General features: G+C 39.6%; 1 protein-coding gene across 3 annotated transcripts in view; it reads left to right on the forward strand.

Moving 5' to 3' along the window:
- Nucleotides 1–21,907, forward strand: part of SLC25A13 (solute carrier family 25 member 13) — a 199,605-nt gene that overhangs the window by 110,404 nt on the left and 67,294 nt on the right. For 2 of the 3 annotated variants that reach the window (XM_025380034.1, XM_025380035.1), the window contains 6 exons: nt 8,638–8,784; nt 10,556–10,694; nt 12,114–12,207; nt 12,417–12,501; nt 16,703–16,787; nt 16,908–17,066. In XM_025380034.1, coding sequence (XP_025235819.1) covers nt 8,638–8,784; nt 10,556–10,694; nt 12,114–12,207; nt 12,417–12,501; nt 16,703–16,787; nt 16,908–17,066 — 709 coding nt within the window. Of the gene's footprint in view, nt 1–8,637; nt 8,785–10,555; nt 10,695–12,113; nt 12,208–12,416; nt 12,502–16,699; nt 16,788–16,907; nt 17,067–21,907 lie in introns of all 3 variants that reach the window. The other variant, XM_025380033.1, reaches the window with a different exon arrangement.

The raw sequence follows: 21,907 nt of genomic DNA on the forward strand, positions 1-21,907 counted from the left end.
TCAACACAAGAGACTATATATGTTAAAAACAAAATTGCTGCTACCCCTGCCCAACCACCACCAAACAAAACATACCTTCAACCATGACAACCCAAATTTTCTAGCTTTAGAATTAATAAGCGATTTCATGTGTTCATAAAAAATAATCCCTTGTAGTAGAACTGACTGAAGCCATAATTCTTTACACATAAGTGGACAAATAACAAAGTCCTTGCTTAGATTTGAGTAATCTGAGCCATTTGCCCCTCCCTTTTGTCCCCCAACTTGTCTTGTCTGTAGTAGTGAAAGTATCTAGACCATGAAATTTTTTTCTTTTCTTTTTTTTTTTTTTTTGAGACAGTCTCACTCTGTCACCCAGGCTGGAGTGCAATGGCGTGATCTCGGCTCACTGCAACCTCCACCTCCCAGGTTCAAGCGATTCTCCTGCCTCAGCCTCTGGAGTAGCTGGGATTACAGGCTGCCCACCACCATGCCCAGCTAATTTTTTGTATTTTTAGTAGAGATGGCGTTTCACCATGTTGGTCAGGCTGGTCTTGAATTCCTGACCTCAAGCAATCCATCAGCCTCGCCCTCCCAAAGTGCTGGGATTACAGGCGTGAGCCACAGTGCCCGGCCCGACCATGTGTTTTTAGTAGCCCAAGAACACAGTTGTATTTTCATTTTCACTAAGTGAATGCTTTTTATGTTGATTCTAAGTTGTATCAGGTGGGGGTCTATGATGTAGCTTTGGTACTGTTTCATAAACACCGCATCGTTTGGTGTTCTCAAATGAACTAGTGAGTAGAGCACGTTGTTGTTTGCCTTCAACTCTTCCACTAGATGAGATTCTGTTTTGTGTCCAAATGGAAGCCACTGCTAGTTTGGTGATGAGTAACTAGAGATGTGGTCACTTGGACAGTAAGATGCAGGATACGCTCCAGCCACAGCACACACTTTCTACTCTGGGCAAAGGAAATCAGGATTCATTGTGCTGTTGTGTCTGTGGTGTTAGCTTGCTGTTTTGTTGAGCAGCCTGTTGTGCAGGCTTTTACAGTAACATCCTGGTAAAAATTAGCACTCTATACAGCATCTACCCAGCTGTTACCCACTGTGAAGTTTAACGTTCAATCAGAAGAGCAAGGAAATTGAGATGGAAAAGCTCTGTATTTTTTTTCTACCAAGGTGTTGCGGTGTATGCCAAGCCACATGTGACACTGCTTCCAAAGACCCTTTTAATTAAAGGCCCCACCCAGTGAACTGGGGATGAAATTTCACCCTCAACTCTGAAACTCTGACTGCATGGCCAAATGGGGGGTCGGGGGGGAGGTGCAAATGGAACACAATTAAGAATGGTGACTACTTATCTCTCTACCTATTTTATTGCTATGTTTCATTTTTACTTTGTTAAAAAATATGTGGATCTTCATTTTAATTAGAATGTTTTTCTTCAAATTAGCATAGATTATGAAAACAAAGTGGATCTTTATATGCAAACTAGTATACAGGTACTGATATGTGATGTAATATAGAAATTGTTTGGACTAAATATGATATGGTATTTTTTAGGCAAGTCGTCTTTATACATTTTTGTTTCCTGTTTTGATAAACAATTAGCTGCATTTTGCCTAGAATTTTGCTATCACCATGTCTAAAAAGGAATTATTTCGAATCATTTCCTTATTAACTCTTTGCTTTTATTAATATTTTAGATTTTGTTATAATTTCAAAACACAAAAATGCAAATTAACCTGGGTTCAAAAAATATATATATTTTTTGGTGGTTTTGGCTTTATAATATAAATCACCTGGATCTTCTGCTTGTTTTGAGGGGCTGGGTTTTTTGTTTTTTTATTGTTATTGCTGTTGTTGTTGTTGTTGTTGTTCCTGATAAATTGTTCTCAGGCTAAAGCACAAACTTGCATGTCTGAATAGAGATGGAGAGAATATTTTACATTCAAAATATACCCACCTGAAAATTGGAGATTATTAAGGAAATGACAGGCCTGGGACTATTAGAAGCACGAATGTTAGATCTAAAGTGGTGTAACCCCTATATATGTTTATTCTGTACAACTAGCAATTTTGAAGAGTTTGATTTTTTTTTTCTATAGCAGTCTGAATTGGTGTGTTGAAGTAGTTGGAAACTGCTGCAATAAAAGCCTGTTCCATTAATCATCATGCACCAGAATAGAGGGAACAGAAAATAGTTCACTGGCACATATTAAAGACAAATTGGGCCTCCTTTCATGTACTTGAGTGGAACTGTCTTAGAGATAGCTGCAGAACTCATGCTCTTGGACCTTCTGGCCTTAGGTGATAGGAAGGTCCATTTGTCTTTAGTTGGTAACTGTCTTTGGCAGCAGCATTTAGTAAGCACCCATTGCCAGGTACTGTTCAGAGCTCTCTTTAGAGACACACTTCATTTTCTCAGCTCTCTGAATTTGCTACAAGGTTTCAGGCCCTCTGTCTTATTTTCTTACTTATTTAGGTATCAGTTTGATTTTTGTTGTTTGGCTGCTCTTTGTATGCACTATGGGATCTCACCTATTTCTACAATCATCTTTTTCGTCTTCTGGTTTTTGGTAGGCCCCCTCTGAAAGGAACAGGCAGTCTGTGTAGGCTAAGATGATGGCTCCAGAAGCCGACTGCCTCGATGCATATTCAGTTTCATCCTTGCCCGTGTCACCCTTGGCTCATTCTTACCTGATTTTTCTATCTTCAGAACAAGATGGTAGAACCACCTCGGTTGTGGAGAGGATTCAAAGAGATGAAGCAGGGAAAACACAACAGTCCCTGGTACATAGCATGCACTTAATAACTTAGTAAACGTTCACCTTGTGATGTTTTCTCTAAAATCCTGTTATCTAAATTTCCCAGATCTGTATTTCTACCTGTACCTCCAGCTTTCTTTTGTGTATGTCTTAACTTTTTGTTTATAACTGAAACTCACTTCACTCCAGGTTTTTCATCGTGGTCAACCACCTCATCTCTTTCCCCTTGAATATTTTCCTTTGTGGTAGAGTATCTTCCCCATCATTCAAAATGAGGATTTTTGAGATATATCTTCCTTCATTTATATATTCAAGTCATCATCAAAATTTTCTTAAAATCTCTTTTCCTATTACCTGTCCAAATCTAGTTATGGCCGTTACTTACGATTTTGCCTGAGGCAGCATAAATTAATAGTTAAGAATCTCAGTTTTAAAATCTGACATCCCTTGCTTTGAATCTTAACTCTTCCACTTCTTAGTTGTGTGACTTTAGGCTAGTTAGCTGACCTCTCTGAACCTCAGGTGCCTCTGTGTAAAATGATAATAATCATTACTTCACAGAATTATTGTGAGGCTTAAGTGAAATGCTGTCTTTGAAGTTCTTGGCATAGCCCCTGGTCTATAGTGAGCGTTGAAGCATTCTGCTGTTGTTATCCTCCATCCTGGCTGATGTTCATTTTTCTGTTCCTGTGGCTAGTTCAGAATGATTGAGCAGAACCACTGTTTCATATTGCAAGAGACTTTAGAGGTTTTTAAACCTTTCACCTAGACAAAAATCAAAGCCACCGTTTATTAAATGCCTGTCATGCATGACCTCTGGTTTTTACAACCCTGCACAGTAGGTGGTGGTGTGCCTATTCTGTAGAAGAAAATCTGAGGCTCTAAGATGCAAACAATGACCTGAGCTCTCCCGAGTAGCAGTGTCGTGACTTCTGTTTGCACTGTACCCATGCCTGTTCCAGATTTCATATTGTCGTCATAATGTATGGCTTCCATAACTCCCTCTATTAAAGATAAGGTAAAATTCTTGACATATGTTCCTCAGCCTGTGGTTGAACACGTATTTCTGGTGTCAGGGAACCTGCTACTTTTCAAGGTAGCCCATTTTACTGCAGAATAGTTCTATAGGTTAAAGACTTCTGTGTACTGTACTAAACTCTGACCCCTATAGCATCTCTCCATTTTTTCAGAAGAAATAGCCAGCCTAATATTTTTTTACTTGATAGTCTTTTAACTTTTACATGTATGAATGTAATGCTTACTGCCCATATTGTTCTCCCCTCCTCTGCACAGATGACTCATTTACTTCTGATCCCCTTAATTTTAGAAATAAATATTATTTTGTATATGCTATATTTCATGCATACTAAAAGCTCTCTGTCTCTGTTTTATCCCTTCTGGGTTCAGATCTAGGAGCTGTCATTCTCTTGACAAGCCATAGTATACATTTAGATTTTCATTAAATAGCTTTTGAGGTGCAAACCAGAAGCTTCAGTTTTAGGTCATTCTGCCATGAGTAGTGAGCCTGGTCATTTATTTCTTTCATATTTATGGAGTAATCTATGTGTTAGCTCCCACTGGCCTCCTGATTTAATTTTTTCCTCCTTTGTCTCTTGGGGCTGTGGGAAAGACAGCAAAAAGTGAGTGAGGCCAGGAGAAGGCCTTTTAGATTTGGTTTCTCTCCTCCTTGGTCTCTGCTACTATTGGTGAAACAATCCTGATGCTCTGGGTATACTGAAGCCTTTGCCTTAATGGAAAACTTTAGGGAATTTTATTATTTTTCCACGAAAATAGGCAACAGTAAAATCTAGAGCATTAAATGCAAATTGAGTTTTTATCTTTCCACAGCTCTTAAGATTTCTTAGTGTCAAATTTATCTTTTAATCAAATTCCTGACAGTAGCTTTGTCTGAGGCTCCCCATGCAGTTAAGAGAAGTTATTAGGAGCATGGGTAGATTGGGGGCTGGGGGGCAGAACTGCAGAGGCTTGAATTCCAGCTTTACTGCTTCCTGTCAGTGAGACTTTCATTTGCTCAACTGCTATAGTGAGGTTAATAATAATACCTACCATATAGGCTTGCAGCAAGCATTCTATGAATTGATTCCTGTAAAATGCTTTATAGCAGTGCCTGCTGCATAATACATGCTCGCTAACTGCTATTGCATGGTTGTCGTACTGGTTGAGGTCATGGTTTCATTTCTTCACCTGGGAGAAGAAACAGTACAACATAAACAGATGATCTTCAGAAAGCAACCCACATCTTCAGAAAGCTGCTTTTAAAGTTGGAGAGCCACCTAACTCTGTGTTTTCACTCTGTCGTACTATTTAGAGAACTACATAGATCTAGCATTTTGTTCTCTGTGGAACTTATAACGCCCCCAATCTTTAAGAGCTGTTGGAAATGTAATCTCAAGTTGTTCATCATCAGGCTTAAAATGACTTTCTTATTCCAGCTTGAGGGGTCCCTGCTCGTAGATGTTTAATCATGGAAGCGTGGGCACAGGATGCGTTGTGACACTGTCCTCATCACAGGTGCATCCCCTGTCCTGCTGCTTGAGCACCAGCCCCCACCTTGGCATCCATTCCCAATCTGGAATTCTGGACAGGCTGGTCTTAGCATTGTGGCTTCCTGCTTTCTGAGCAGATGGAGTTGCCAGAGAAAGTGATGCCATTTTTGGTATAATTGTCTGAGGATCCCTAAGATGTTGAGTTATAAACTAGGGAAAATGGTAAATCGCTGAACATACCTTCTACTATTGTTGAGAGTAATCTTGGCTTATGCAAGCTTTAGCAATGGGTCTGGTAATTCAAAGGAGACTGTTCATTTACTTTCCATTAAATATGTACTGTGGTCATTTTTCACTACAGGGTGTTTAACGGTTGGTTTCTTCTTTCTTCCTGAATTGGAAGCACTTATATGGAGAGCCTTCCTTTGTTCAATAGCTCATAATTTGTTCATTCAGTTGGTTTTACACAATACTTTTCACTGATGAGTATGCCTGTCATTTATTGAGTACCTGCTATATATCTAAAGTATTCTGCTGAGCTGCATGTATAAATGTAAATAGATGTTTACGGGACTTCAACAGGATATACTGTCTTTTCCTTGATAAGGTAGGTGTAAAGGCAGGAATGTGAATAACTGATTATGATGTAAGATCAAATAAGACAAGTCTTATAATTGATATTCAGACAGGGGGCCTCGGAAGGGATATCAGTTATTTCTAGTTATAAGACCTGGTTATATTTGCCTAAGTGGTACCATTTGAGCTAAGCTTAAAGGAAGTGGCAGGATTTCAGGAGCTGGAGAAAGGGGCAGCAGTCTACACTAGGTGGAAGGAACAATGTGAGCAAAAGCCCAGGTGTGTGGCAGGTCTAGCAGGGGTGGGCATGGGTGGTAGGAGATGAGGCTAAGAGTAGTTCCTCTGGGGACTTGTATGCCTTGCTTCAGAGATGGGTCTGTATGATGAAGGGTTGTTGGAGATTTCCATAGAGGGAGAGGGAGGTCAGGTCTTTAATTCTGAAAAGCAACTTTTGATGTGTGCATGGTAGACCACAGAGGTCCAGACTGCAAGCCCAAGTTCCACACTGACAGTCAGAACCACTGACTATCAGTGATAATGTAGGTGAGGACTGAGGAAGGCCTGAACAGTAGCATCAGGAACAAAAGGGAAAAGGTGCATTTGGGCAAACTTTCAAAGGCCTAAGGGACAGAATTTGGTAACTGCTTTACTCCGAGAGAAAGGAAGCTTGAACAATTCAGAATGACAGCTTTCTAGGTGAGGTGGCCGATAAAACTACGTGCCTAATAGTTAAGCTGTGAACATAGAAGAGAAACCAGGATTGAGCACTGGGTTGGAGGATCTACAATAGGGGGTTAGTGATGTGTCATTCTACGTCCTTTACACGATACCCACTTGGATATATTCTCTAAACAGAAATTCTGGTCCAGCAGAAAGGAGTGAGATTTGAATATGGGAGTTAAGCCTTACTTAGTTTTTAAGAAATCCTTGAGGGCTTAAGGTCTCGAGAGAGCACTCTGTCTAGGCGAGTAGAGTGAGAAGATGTGAGGGCAGAGGGGCCGACAGATGCTTCCCATTTAAGGAGCCAGTGGTGGAGGCTCCAGAAAGACTGGGATCCCAGAAGAGAGCTTCAGCTGAGACAGGCTGGTTTGAAACTGGCAGATGGCTACAAATGAGGAGATTCTTTTAAGTGGATAAGAACTCTGATTCTTACTATTAAATGTCTTATCTTTAAAATTTTTTAATGTAGACATTTTCAAACTGCAAAAGTAGAAGACTATAGTGACCCATCATGCAACTGTTATTTGGCTTCCATTATTGCAAATATCATATTTCTTCTTTCATCTCCCTGCCTTTCTGGGGAAGGAAAGGAAGATCGAGTACTTTAAAGCAGTATCAGACTCATGTTGCTTCCCTTACACTTTAGTTTGCACAAATTCATAAGGACAATTATTTTTTACATAACTTGAATAAATATGATGTCATTATCTCACTAAAGTTAAAAATTATTTCCTTAATATCATCTAAAAAACCTCCATTTTATTCAAATAATTTGAAGTTTTTGAGAGCCCTATTGGTGTTCCCTTTTTTTTTTTTTTTTTTTTTTTTTTTGAGACAAGGTTTCACTCTGTCACCCAGGCTGGAGTGTGGTGGCATGATCTCAGCTCACTGCAACCTCCTCCTCCCCAGGCTCAGGTTATCCTCCCACCCCAGTCTCCCAGGTAGCTGGGACTACAGGCATGCACCTCCATGCCTGGCTAATTTTTTGATTTTTTGTGGAGATGAGGTTTTGCTATGTGGCCCAGGCTGGCCTGGAACTCCTAGGCTCAAGCAATCCATCCACCTCAGCCTCCCCAAGCGTTGGGATTACAGACATGAGCTACTACTGTGTTGCCCGATGTTACTTTTTAATTGCATAGAAGTTAGCTGTCACTCCAAGGGCCCATTTGGGAAATGGGCAGAGTGTTGTGAGGAAGATAATATGCTCTCTGCAGGAAGAATGCTCCTCCCATATGGTGCACAATGAGTTTTGATAGGAGGCTATGTTTTCTTTTGTGTACACACTTAATCTCCTGGGAATAGCAACAGAGCTCTGTGATTGGATGTTCTGTCTTTAGATCATTTTAATTAAACATATGCAATGATACCACGACAGATTTGCTTCCCCTAATCCACATACTATCCAACTACTTGGAGCAGTAGTCCTTAACCAAGACATATGGCTCTATCTAGAGACATTTTTTATTGTTATGACCTTGGAGGGAAGGGGCTACTTATATCCAGTGGGAAGAGAATAGGGGTTCACATGACAGCCCTCCCATAATAAAGACTTACCCTGTCTAAAATGCCAATAATGCCAAGGCTGAGAAACCCTGTGTTGGAGAAATAGCAGAGAAGAACCACCACTCTTTTCTATCTATTGTTACATCACGTGTGTGTGTATCAGGTTGCAGTTAAGAACTTTTCTCTTTTCTTTGGAGAGAAGTTAAAGTTCCTGGCAGTATTTTTCCTTAGATCATCTGTATCACCTAAGCTGGATTGGGCCAGATCTTTGAACCTTCCAAACTTTATTCCGGTTTTCATTTTCTTTGTATTCATGGACTCTAGAGAGCATGGAAGTGATTGGGTTTCTTTGGGTAGCACAGTCAAGTGGAGTGCACTTTCTCAAGACATGTTCATTGGTCTGAGCAAAGTTCTTTCTCTTGGAAGGAGACAGTAGCTTGGGGGTGCTATTAGGCAGATGGGGGCTTGTTAGATCAAGAGGTAATCTCTGTTTCTTCAGTCTGATTTTAAAATGAACTGTCATTTGTAGTAATTATTTAATGAGAAGCATAAATTAGGTATTTTACTTTCTTTATTTGCAGGAAATACAACTGGAGCATGCAAAGCAAGCCTTTGTGCAACGGGACAATGCTAGGACTGGGAGAGTCACAGCCATTGACTTCCGAGACATCATGGTCACCATCCGCCCCCATGTCTTGACTCCTTTTGTAGAAGAATGTCTAGTAGCTGTAAGTCATAACTTGCCTTAATGAAGTGGTTTAACTCAGTAAATAAGGAATTATAAAAACAATTCTGTAAGTTATGTAGTATTTTTTTCTGTTGCAAACACTAACATTTTAATGTGATCATGTACGTTACTAAACTCAGAGAGTGTGTTTTGGCTAGTTTTGGTTGGCAGGTTAATTTGTTATCTGGGTAATATGGAATATCTTCGAGAAATATATTAACTGTTTAAAGATAAAAGGAAAAACATTTGCGATCTCATGTTAATTTTGCTTTAGATTTTGAAGTATATCAAGTGCCTATTTTTGCCAATCTTCTTAGATGCTCTAAGGAAAAAGTAGTGCACATGTATATCATTTGTTAGAGTAGTTAGCACAACAGAAACTCGAAACCTTAGATTCTCTTTCACCGTGTATGTGTTGAGGCCACAAAGGTACATGTGACAGCAGAGCCCTGCAGTTGTGTTTCATGGAGCCTCCCTCCCCCTGGTGTCAGCTGCTGTCCTTCCCTCATGGGCCCTGGGGATGTCCTGCAACATTCTGTAGTGGTGGTGGTTCTTAAGCCCTGCTCATGGAGCACCAGCATCACCATTAAAAACTATTGGAACTACAGATTCTGAGATCTCTTCTAGGCCTATCATATACCATCTATAGACAATGAGGTCTTAGAATCTAATTTTGTAAAGCTTCTGGGTGATTTTGGTAATAACGCAGTTTTAGGACCAGTACCCAGTGGTAACTGTCCTTTTGTTAATCCCAGGGAGAAGACTGTTTTCACCATCATGTGGGTTTCCCACAGTGCTTACCATAGGCAGGAACTCAGAATAGCCTTTCAGTTTCCTTTCTTCCCCCGAGTGCTTAGTTCTGGAGACATGACATTCTGGCAAGGCCTTTTCCATTCTGGCACTGTGTTAATATAACTCCTTTTCTTGGGTGCCCCCTTCTCTGCTCCATACTAAACCTTCATGTCAGCTATTTTAAATGATTACTAAGTGAAGATTTATGTGGTTGTTACCTTATAAAGAAGTGCTTTCCTAATAAAAATATTTTGCCTTGTTAGGGAAGGATAGAATTTGAAACTCCAAACTGAAGTCTCATTCATAATGGACATTCTGTCTGTTTCCCTTGTCCCTTGTGAAGAAATATGGTTTCTTAAAAATTCTGATTATCAGAATTTTTTCTAGTCTTAACCCCCCATGAAAGTATATGGCATCTCGTAATTTTACCATAATATGCTTGTTTGCTAGAAATCCCACCAATGTAAAGTCTGTACCTAAATGATTATTTATTACTGGTTATTAGTAACTTGACAAGTCTTGATATTAATGTTAGAGTGACCACTCTTCATAGTATGTTTGCATTGATATAATACAGTTTTTCATGCATAAGCACACACGTGTGTGCATATGTACTTATAGTTTTGCATGTTTAAGTCTTTAAGATTTGCTCATTAGATGAAATAAACCAACTTATAAAACATTTCCAATTGAAATTTGAACTCTAAATTACTACTAGTCCTGTTATAATCCTACACATGTATTTATTTAGTTTTCTAGGAGTTGTGTGTGGAGAATACAAGTTCTGGTCATGATTAGTTGCAGTTGCTTCTAAAAATCATTTATAGCTTTTTTTAATGCTAAAGAAAAATACTTGTAGTCATTTCTTCTTGTACATGCATTTTTGATTACTTTCAAACTAGTATTAGATGTATGTACTTCTGAATCATCTATAAATCTTTTGTATATTTTTCTTCTCTCTTGTTTTCAATTTATTTGAGGCTGCTGGAGGTACCACATCCCATCAAGTTAGTTTCTCCTATTTTAATGGATTTAATTCGCTCCTTAACAACATGGAACTCATTAGAAAGATCTACAGCACTCTGGCTGGCAACAGGAAAGATGTCGAAGTGACTAAGGGTGAGTGAGAATATAGCTGAATTCTTGCCTGCAAGTATGGTGTATTATTAGGGTGAAGAAGGCAACTAGTACTTTATGATTTTTCTGTCCCATTGACATATATTAACCATATGATAACGTGGTTTTCATCCTTTGATCAGACAAACAAAAGCAAATAAAACAATCTTCACCAAGTTTTAAAGAAACTGGGCCTGGCGTGGTGACTACTCCTGAAATCCCAGCACTTTGGGAGGCCAAGGTGGGTGGATCACCTGAGATCAGGAGTTTGAGACCAGCGTGGCCAACGGGGTGAAACCCTGTCTCTACTAAAAATACAAACATTAGCTGGGTGTGGTGGTGTGCACCTGTAATCCCAGCTACTCGGGAGGCTGAGGCAGGAGAATCGCTTGAACCTGGGAGATGAAGGTTGCAGTGAGCCAAGATCACATCACTGCACTCCAGCCTGGGCAACAAGAGCAAAATGCTGTCTCAAAAATAAAGAAAGAAACTGAAGACATCCTTTGAATAAGGAAAACATGTAAAGTTTCTTAAATATTTTCAAATCTTTCTACAACTTAAGCTAAATTGGCAACCTCTAAGGAAGCCTTCAGATGTATATGAGGAATTCCATAAAGTTGTATTGGTGACAGTGTAAGTTGATCTGTAAGCTTGGAACAGGATATTATCAGTATTGTAATGGGATTTTTAAAAAAGTCAGAGCCAGCACGGTGGTTCATGCCTATAATCCTAGCACTTTGGGAGGCTGAGGCGGGTGGATCATGAGGTCAGGAGATCAAGACCATCCTGGCTAACACGGTAAAACCCCATCTCTACTAAAAAATATATATTAAGAAAATTAGCAGGGCATGGTGGCACACGCCTGTAGTCCCAGCTCCTTGGGAGGCTGAGGCAGGGGAATCGCTTGAACCCAGGAGCCGGAGGTTGCAGTGAACTGAGATCTCACCAATGCACTCCAGCCTGGGCAACAGAGCAAGACTCTATCTAAAAAAAAAACAAAAAAAGAAAAAAAAATCAGAATTCCCTTAGGAATTCCACAGCTTCATTAATATAACCTCCTAAATTAATATAAATAATAATCCTAATTTAACCAGTTAATTAGGTGAATATAACCTCCCCTCCTGGGACCTATGCTTATGAAGTTTCATATATGATTCCTTATTTTCCCTGATTGGCAATTTGAATAACATCAGATGACACCAAGCTTTTAAGCTATGTGTTCAAGAACATATTCTGCACACTCTTTCCAAATGAATGCAAGAACTGCAAAAATTCTTACCTTATTTGGATTGACTTGAATTCTGCAATTGATGATAATAATACAACTTTGTGATGTTCACTTATTCCAGTGCCTTGAGTTAATGCTGAATTTAGTGGCTATTTCTTCTTGAATCTTTCCCTTTTAACTTTTCTTCCATACAGAGGAGTTTGTTCTGGCAGCTCAGAAATTTGGTCAGGTTACACCCATGGAAGTTGACATCTTGTTTCGGTTAGCAGATTTATATGAGCCAAGGGGGTAAGTTGGCTTTTTTTTTTTGGAATTAGCTTAATAAAAGGAGGTTAGGAGGTGGGGGTAAGAAGAGGGCAGCAATCAGGAGAAAAAGAAGCCAAACTGAAGGCTATATTTTAAATATGGGAAATGAAAAAAGGAATGTTTTTAAATTGTATAATGTAAATTGTAATAAATTGGTATATTTGTTGCTTGTGTTTGTTTTTCCCCTACAGACGTATGACCTTAGCAGACATTGAGCGGATTGCTCCTCTGGAAGAGGGAACTCTGCCCTTTAACTTGGCTGAGGCCCAGAGGCAGGTGAGCAAAGAGGAGCAAACTTGCATTCTGGTGTTTCCCTAGCATGATACCCCTGCTCTGTTCCACTTGCAGTTGCCTTTGTGGCATTGGTATCTGACTTAACCATTTTTCTGTTTTGCACCAAAAATCTAGATAAATTTTAAAGGCTGTAAAGAGAAATTCCTTAGAAATGGTGTGATAAACAGGTATTTGGCATTTGTTCATTTCTTGCTAAGGTGGAGTGATTTCCTAACTGCACCAGAAGCCTGACGCCCCGAAAACGTGAAGGAGGTCTTTTCTCCTTCCTTCTTGAAGTCTCATCTTGTGAGATGTAACGAAGGAATCCCGTGTTGGTGTCACTGTGCCTGTCAGCAGCTGTACATTGCTAAATGAAAGCCGTCTTTGCTCTGTGGAGCAGCCCTTCATCAGCGCATCGTCTAACTGCCATGCCTTCCGTTTTTCTGAATATCGAAATGAGATAATTTTGTTTAGTCTGGAGTTACAGTTTAAAGGCTTTCAGACCTATTTTCTCTGTGAAAGGATTCATAAGTTATGTGGAAACAATTTTAGGAATGTTAAATTTTATTTTATGGTTAACAGAAACCAATCTCTTGAAGTTGTGGGAGTCAGAAACTTAAGACATGGGACCTCCTCCTTTAACTCTTGTCCAGCTTTCTGTAGATCAGGATTAGAGAAGAAAAGCCTTCATAGCACGTGTTGTGCTTACATGGTGTTTGTAAAACAAATCCACTCACAGGCAAGTGTCGTTTTTAGAAAAATATCTCCTTTTAGGCAGAGCCGTCTCTGAATCCTGTGAGACTTCACAGTTTCTGGCATGGAGCTCTGGGTTTGTACAGAGACGCCAGTGTGACCACAATGGGTTGATGCGGGCTACACTTTTAGGACTGTCAGGCCTTGAGCCAGGGCCCCCTCCTTTTAGCTCTTTCCCACCCAAATGCAGTGGTGAGTTTTGTGTGCAGCATGCAAGTCAAAGTAGTGGGTGTGTGCTCAGTAAATTCTAACAAGCACCTCTGGAAAACCAGCTGGCCTTGCTTAAAAGAGGAAGCCGATTTCTCTGAGTGCAGGAGAAAGAACTGTATAATCACATGCAGAGGTGGAAGCAACACTGCTCTCTCTCCTTTCCCTTTGATTTTTAACACTGCTTAGGAGATGATTATCTCTTCGTCTGTATGCCACCAGCTATTGTAGAAATTTGGGGATTAAGAGAAGCAGAGAAGTTTTTTTTAGATCCCTCCTACTCTTCAGCTGGCAGAGGCTTCCCACAATTTTTCCTTTATGCTCTTTGCAGCTTTTGAGAGTTTATGATGGGTGCTTGTTGATACTGGCCATGAAGGGGTTAGACCAGATTGATGAGATTTACAGCAGGAAATGATTGGCTGCTGCTTAGAGGTTTAAAGCAATTCACAATGGTCTTACCTGGAATAGACTTTTTACTGCATGAACCCTAGTGGGCCCGACAAATTCAAGCAAGGGAGGTCATCCACCTGTGGGCACAGCACTGCCTGTCCAGCACTGTGCAGCACTTGTAGCGTTTATCCTGGATAGAGGGGTGAAGGAGCAGAGTTTTGTCTCATTTCAAGAACATGCTACAGTTCTGGCTTCAGAAAACTTAAGTAAAAGGCTAGGATTTCATTTGTCTTTTAGGAGAGGAATTAATGGTGGTGGTAGGTCCCTCCTGCCCTCCCTCTATAATTTTCAGAGCATTTTCACTCATTATTTTGATGCCAGAACATTTCTAAGTATTGCATATTTATATCCCTGTAAATAAAATATTGCTTCTCTTTTGGATGTGTCTGTCAAAATGAAGGTACTATTGATTTCCATCTATATAGGTCTAGAATTGGAAACAACTCATAGAATTTGCAGAAGAAATGTTTTGTATCTTAAAGAGGCATATTTCTATGTAAAGTTATTTTCAGTTAAGTGACTTTGAAGGAGATTCCCAATGATCTCATTGTATTAGAATTGTGTTACATTGACAGCAACTAAAATTCAGTGGGTTGATAGCTGGGGTTGCTGATTATTTTCATTGTTCACTGATTTTAATTATCATGGCTTCTGAAAAACAAATTTTGTTAAATGTATGTATTCATTCAACAGGTATTTATTAAGTACTGACTATATGTCACCCTCATTTGACAACTCTCCGTGACATAAAATTACTGTTTTATTTATGCAGACAAAGAAGTGCAGCACTCTGAAATGTTCTGGCATCAAAAACACTAAGGATGTCAGGTCCAAAGAACCACAAAACAATAACTGACTGACCTGAAGTATGAATTTAGAAAAGATGGATTAAAAAAAGAGAAAAAGTAACAATCAACTGAAATACAGCCACCTAGTTTTAGCTACTGTAAATGTTTTGAGTATCTCTGGGTGGTAGGGAGGCAAACTGTTAGTATTTATTTTATATGCACATATATGTAAACATCTTACAAGCATTTTTAATAAAAAGTGACATCTTTTTTGTATATAGTCTTAAAATTTGTTTTTAAAAAAATTACCAGGAAATATTTCAAACATTTAAATAGGTAAAAAGAATCATATAACAAATACTTGTCTACCTACCATGCTCTTTTTAGCCTATGTTTTCTTTTATAATTCCTTTTGAACATTTAATATCAAGATATTCTTTTACAGTATCATTTTGAATGATAGGCTTTTGTTACAAAGTTATTATTTTTAAAGGCTATAGTCCCCCATTATTGAACATTCAGAATATTTCCAATAAGTACTACAAATGTTTTTTAAGTGCTACATTCTTATAGCTTGTTACATGCATGATTATCTTCTATCCTAACTTTCTTTTTTGAGACGGAGTTTTGCTCTTCTTGCCCAGGCTGGAGTGCAATGTCGCCATCTTGGCTCACTGCAACCTTGGCCTCCTACGTTCAAGCAATTCTCCTGCCTCAGCCTCCCAAGTAGCTGAGATTACAGGGATGTGCCTTACGTCCAGCTAATTTTTTATTTTTAGTAGAGACGGGGTTTCTCCATGGTGGTCAGACTGGTCTCGAACTCCTGACCTCAAGTGATCCACCCACCTTGGCTCCCAAAGTGCTGGGATTGCAGGTGTGAGCCACTGCACCCAGCCTATTCTAACTTCAGAGGTTACGTACATTTTAAGGGTTTAGTTGTATATTACTGAACATCTCTCTATTTATACTTGCTTTAATGGCAAATTTGAGAAGGCCTGTTATCAACTTTTGCCAGGCTGGGTATTGCCACTTAAAAACAAAAATACATACAAACCAAAAACCTGCCAATTTGATTGATGAAAATGATATCTCATAGATGTTTTTATTTATTTTATTTTATTTTTTTGAGACAGAGTCTCACTCTGTTGCCCAGGCTGGAGTGCAGTGGCATGATCTCAGCTCACTGCAGGCTTCACCTCCCGGGTTCATGCCATTCTCCTGCCTCAGCCTCCTAAGTAGCTGGGACTACAGATGCCTGCCACCACGCCTGGCTAATTTTTTTTTTTTTTTTTTTTTGTATTTTTAGTAGAGACAGCGTTTCACCATGTTAGCCAGGATGGTCTCGATCTCCTGACCTCATGATCCACCTGCCTTGGCCTCCCAAAGTGCTGGGATTATAGGCATGAGCCACTGCGCCCGGCCTATTTTTGTTTTTGAGATAGAGTCCTGCTCTGTTGCCCAGGCTGGAGTGCAGTGGTGCAGTCTCGGCACACTGCAACCTCTGCACCCTGGGCTCGAGTTATTCTCCCTTCTCAGCCTCCTGAGTAGCTGAGACTACAGGCACATGTCACCATGCCGGGCTAATAGAGGTGGGCTTTTGCCATGTTACCCAGGCTGGTCTCGAACTGCTGTGCTCAGGTAATCCGCCCGCCTAGGCCTCCCAAAGTGTTGGGATTACAGGCATGAGCCACCATGCCTGCCCTCATTCATGTTTTTAAGTGTGCATTTTTTTTTATAAGAATTTGAAAATAGACTTATAATATCATTTTTGTCAAAGGATAGTTTTGATTATATTGAAATTTGATTTTAAGCATTAATAGCACTAAACTCTTTTTATTAATAAGAACTTATGAAATCCATTCCTACTTTTTTTTTTTTTGACATTTTAGTTGTATCATGGATACACCCAATGAGTAATGTTTAAAATTAACATATGCTTATTTTTGTTTTATCTTCTTTTGTATCACCTGTTTTCCTGCTCTCTGATTCCTGTGCATGCAAAGCAGAAGGCCTCAGGCGATTCAGCTCGACCAGTTCTTTTACAAGTTGCGGAGTCGGCCTACAGGTTTGGTCTGGGTTCTGTTGCTGGAGGTTAGTCATGGATGAGAGCAAAATTTTCTTTTCTCAGTCTTTTCCTTAACTTTAACCACCTTGTCCTTTCTTCTGACCTACCTTACTTTCTTCTGAGATATTGATATTGTTTAATTTTAGCTGTTGGAGCCACTGCTGTGTATCCTATCGATCTTGTAAAAACTCGAATGCAGAACCAACGATCAACTGGCTCTTTTGTGGGAGAACTGATGTATAAAAACAGCTTTGACTGTTTTAAGAAAGTGCTACGCTATGAAGGCTTCTTTGGACTGTATAGAGGTTAGTGCCACACGCTCAATACCTGTAAGGTGAAATAATACTCAAAGGTTTGGCTTCTCATCTTAGTGCCTGACGTGAATTAGCAAGACTGCATTAAAAAGGAAATACAGCAAATTCTCAATTGTCCATGCTAATGGGAGTAGGCTGGAGGCATCTAGGGCTTGGCTAATCAAAACAGCCCATAATCTGAAAGTTATTTATAGTGCTCTGTTGTATGTTTTATTTCTTAAAATAATAAATTATTTTTATAAGCATTTTCCATGAATTTTTGAAAGGCTCACATTGTTTGCATCCTTGAAGTACTCTCTTCTCCAGCTAATAGGGAAAGGTATTCTGGGGCCAGGACAAAGACTACTCAGGATTCATGATTTTCCTGGAATATACCACAAAAACGTCTGTCAAGCAGGTAACCAAGGGTTTGGTAGAGCTCTCTTTTGCTGCTTCATCCTGAGTTAAAGTTGCCCCTTTCCTTCATCTGACTCTCAACCCAGTGGAGTTGATTCACACACTCCTCTAGCCAAAGTTTCCCACCACTGAGCCAGCCTGAAATAGGTAATCCTTCTGTTTCCACCTTTTCCTTTAACCATCTGAGGTTCATTAAGCAATGGAAGTGGTAGCAGAGAGTGTGTCATCACTGATGGAAAGGATCTCACAGACCCTGACTGCTTTTCCACTGGCATTGGCCGAAGGAGACTTCTCAACTGTTCTTTTGGTGATTGCCTTCTACGAGAAGAAAAAAGTGTTTCTACATCAGTTAAAATACAGTATCCCGAGGCAGTTCAAGCTCAGCTGCTTTATAATTTGGCAGCTGCAAAGCTGGTAGAGTCTTCCCTCCTCTCCCCTACTAGTGCTCTCTCTGGAAGAAAAAAACAATAGTACTCTGCCAAGGTGGACGGTGAAACTGGCAGACATGGAAACCTGTGCCTCTGGGCCTCTTCTGCCATCTGCTGACTCCAGTCTTCAAATTAATCACCCCAGTTTAAAAAAAATAAAAAGGATAAACCTTTCTTGAAACCTCTCACCTTAGAAGCCAGAAAGTTTCAAACTCCAGAGAAGTTCTATTTTGCAGGTCCTATTGTGTAGGTAGATAGCCCCCATCAAAGGCCTTTTGATCTTTGCTCTGCCCTCTTTTCCTTATCCCCTGCCTCTTCTTACAATTTGGAAGGTCTTTGACCTCAGGTGATTGATGATGACCCTTTCAGGGTCACTGCCTTCCATTTGAAATACTTTTCTTCCCTGATGACAACAACTTTGCAAATGAAATAACTTCCAAGTAGTACAAGTTTAATGTCACAGTTCCTATTTTGCAGTGAGTCAGGCAAAATTGACCCCCTTACCTGGCCATATGGGTGGTTTTTGGAAGGGAAATCTCTGAGTCTCAAGTCTGGGCAGACATCTGAGCATTGCTTCGTAAACTACTTTTATGGGCTTTTCTTGGTATTAGATTAAATGTCAAGGGTACCTTTAGAATTGTAAGAACCCTTCCCAACACTGCTGAGTGTCTTTAATTTGTTTAAGTTGATTTGTTTTTTGAGTCCCTTTTTCTCTATCTTTGACCATACCTGGCAAGTCTGATTTTTGGTTACATCTGTATTTCCCTTTTGCAACCTGTACTGTTGGCAGCTAGAAGTGTGCCCGAGTACTGAGTGCTGAGCCAATGTGGGCTATGCAAAGAGGCTTCCACTCTTGCCGTTTCAGTTCTTATATCTGTAAGATGGAAGTGACTGCTTTTAACTTCACAGGGAAGGAGTAGTAAGTCAATATACTAGATACAGACAGAGGCTCACTGTAAACACCCTAGTGGCAGCTCTTCACCCTTTTCCTGGCTTAGAAATGACCATTTATCTTTGGGTGCCCCAACCCTAAGGGCAAGAGACAGAGCTGTGTGTCAGGATGATGAGTAGAGTGTGAATATAAGATTAGTTCTAGGAGTCACCTATGTTCATTTCTTCCTGATATCTTTTCTAGTAAACCATTTTAAAACAAAAGATTTACTGTAAAATTTTTGTTTAGTCCCATTCTGTAATTTGGATCATCTTGAGAGCAAAGAGTTGACTCACAGTTCAGCTTAAAAATAGTAATGATACATACATTTGCCATGAAAATGACTTGTTCCTATTCTTGATTGGTCAGGGATCAGTTCTCTTTAGTTTCTTGTACATCATCAATAATTAATAATTGTATATAACTGCATGTTTGTAAGTGCTTACAAACTCTTTGGGTAAGAGAGATCAGATGAAAATGTAGGTAACTCATGGGAAACCATTGTTGTTAATTTAAAAAATTACAATGTAAGTAAAAAAGACCTAACATATTTCTGAGACTCAGTATTATCACTTTTATGTACAAAGTCAAGTTATGAAATACCTATATGTGATTCTTTGTACATTTCTCATAAAATGTAATTTTATTTTAAAATTATATTGTTCTGGCCAGGCGTGGTGGCTCACACCTGTAATCCCAGCACTTTGGAAGGCCGAGGCGGGTGGATCACGGGGTCAGGAGATCGAGACCATCCTGGCTAACACGATGAAACCCCATCTCTACTAAAACACACACACACACACAAATTAGCCGGGCGTGGTCGTGGGTGCCTGTAGTCCCAGCTACTGGGGAGGCTGAGGCAGGAGAATGGCGTGAACCTGGGAGGTGGAGCTTGCAGTGAACTGAGATTGTACCACTGTATTCCAGCCTGGGGGACAGAGCAAGACTCCATCTCAGTAAATAAATAAATAGATAAATAAATAAAAATAAAAGTATATTATTCCAAGGGAAAACTGTTAAGTTTAAGTTAGGAAAACATAATATTGCTGCTATTAATGCTTTCACCTAGCAATATTTGAGAAAGTATCAGAGTACATCTTTAATTTATACACGTTTTAAAATATTGAGCATATTTTTTAGTATTACAGAATTTTGCTCAACGTGTAATTTTTCTCTATCAAGGCCTATGTAATTGCTCATATTTCCTGAATAGGATGATTTGGGACTGTTGCATTCGTGAGATCTCTCTCCTATTATAAAATTACCTTTGTGTATACTTTGAAAAAAAGTTGGCATCTGACCTCAAAGAAGGTGTTTTTGTAGCATGTGATCTTATTATGTTAATCAATATCTCTTTTTCTTATAACAAGAATATCAGAAGCTGTTTTTGCATTTAAAAGCCCTTCCCTGTGGTGTTAGAATGAAGGTTATTTTTAAAGAACTCTTGTAATGCTCCTCCACAAGTTGTTTTGTTCTTTGATGGCCGCATCAGAACAGTTGTGGAAGTTGCTTGGTAGTCATCAGAGAGCACATTTGAATCTCTGCCCCATAGTCCCAAGGAGGCTGATATCACAGCTGTAGGGATTTCTAGCCGTGCTCTTCAATAGAAATGTGCCTCAGAGAGTCATGAGAGGTGTTAATGTTGTGAGTTGTCTAATCCCTGCTCTCCATGTATTGGTATAACTCCCTGTTTTCTTTATTTCCTATTTTTGTGTAAGTTTTAGTTGCTGGAAAAGAGCTCCATAAAAATCCCATGAGTCTGGCCCTGAAAACCTTCTCTGCAATGCAAACTACTTTTTTCCTAATAATAAAATGGCAAATTTTCCTAGTTCTCCCCACCCTGCCCCGCCCCCGTGAAAATCCAACCCCCAGGCTAAGCCTGTCTGTATTAAGGGAAATCACACCTGAGATAATCCAGGTCTTCCTGAAGTCACTTGTAAAATTCTTTCTGTTTCCTCTCCAGTCTTCAGAGTGATTTAATGTGCTCAGGTATTTGAAATCCTTAGTGAATTACCTGACAATTTGTTTGGTTTGAATGACTGGCATAACCAAATGAGCCAGTCATTGGCCGGCTATAGATTCGGCATATTAAAGAACAACAGTTGATTGGGTAATCAGCCATACTTAAATGTTCTTAATGTTCCAAGAGTAAATAATTTCTGCTTTTAAACTTTGTTGCAGTCTTCTCCCTCAGATGTTTCAGGTGATGAGATGAGCAGCATTAGACATTGGAAAATGTTTTGGGAGAATCTTGGGAAAAAGGATGTATTAAGAGAAATCACGGCTGGGTGTGGTGACTCACACCTATAATCCCTGCTCTTTGGGAGACCGAGGCGGGCGGATCACCTGAAGTCAGGAGTTCAAGACCAGCCTGGCCAACGTGGCCAAACCCCATCGCTACTAAAAATACAAAAATTAGCTGGGCATGATGGCGGGCCTATAATCCCAGCTACAGGCTGAGGCAAGAGAATCGCTTGAACCCAGGAGGCAGAGGATGCAGTGAGCTGAGATTGTGCCACTGCACTCCCGCCTGAGCAACAAGAGTGAAACTCTGTCTCAATTAAAAAGAAAAAAAAAAAGAGAGAGAAATCAGGGTCTATCAGAAATACTTCTTAGAGGAAGATTTTTGTTTCTATTCATGGGAGAAGCCCTAAAGAAAATCTCCCAGAAAGAGTAATTAGATCATTTTATGAATTAAACTTAATTTAGAGCAATGCTTAACCTTTGAGGAAATTGGCAAAAAAAATTTTTTAATCAGCCCATTGATCCAAGCTTGCAGAGTTGTAAATATTTCTATTTCAAGTTGTCTGTGTAGTACAAAGCAGTCATCTTCCATCCTGGAATGTTCCCAAGGTGACATCTAGAGGATGTTGTGGTGATATCTCAGGAAGTTATTGATACTTTTATATTGCAGAGGGAAGTTTTGGCAGGCAGCTAGTTTAAGCCAGGTCCCGTATCGTTGATGGTACTATAAAAGGGAGTATCCAAATTCTTTAGAATCACAGTGAGATTCTTCCTTCTTGCATAATTCATGTGGATAAAAATAAACTTTAAAATTCTGGCACCAAAATAAAATG

This window comes from Theropithecus gelada, chromosome 3 (genome assembly GCF_003255815.1).
Source record: "Theropithecus gelada isolate Dixy chromosome 3, Tgel_1.0, whole genome shotgun sequence".
In the NCBI taxonomy this organism is placed as follows: Eukaryota; Metazoa; Chordata; class Mammalia; order Primates; family Cercopithecidae; genus Theropithecus; species Theropithecus gelada.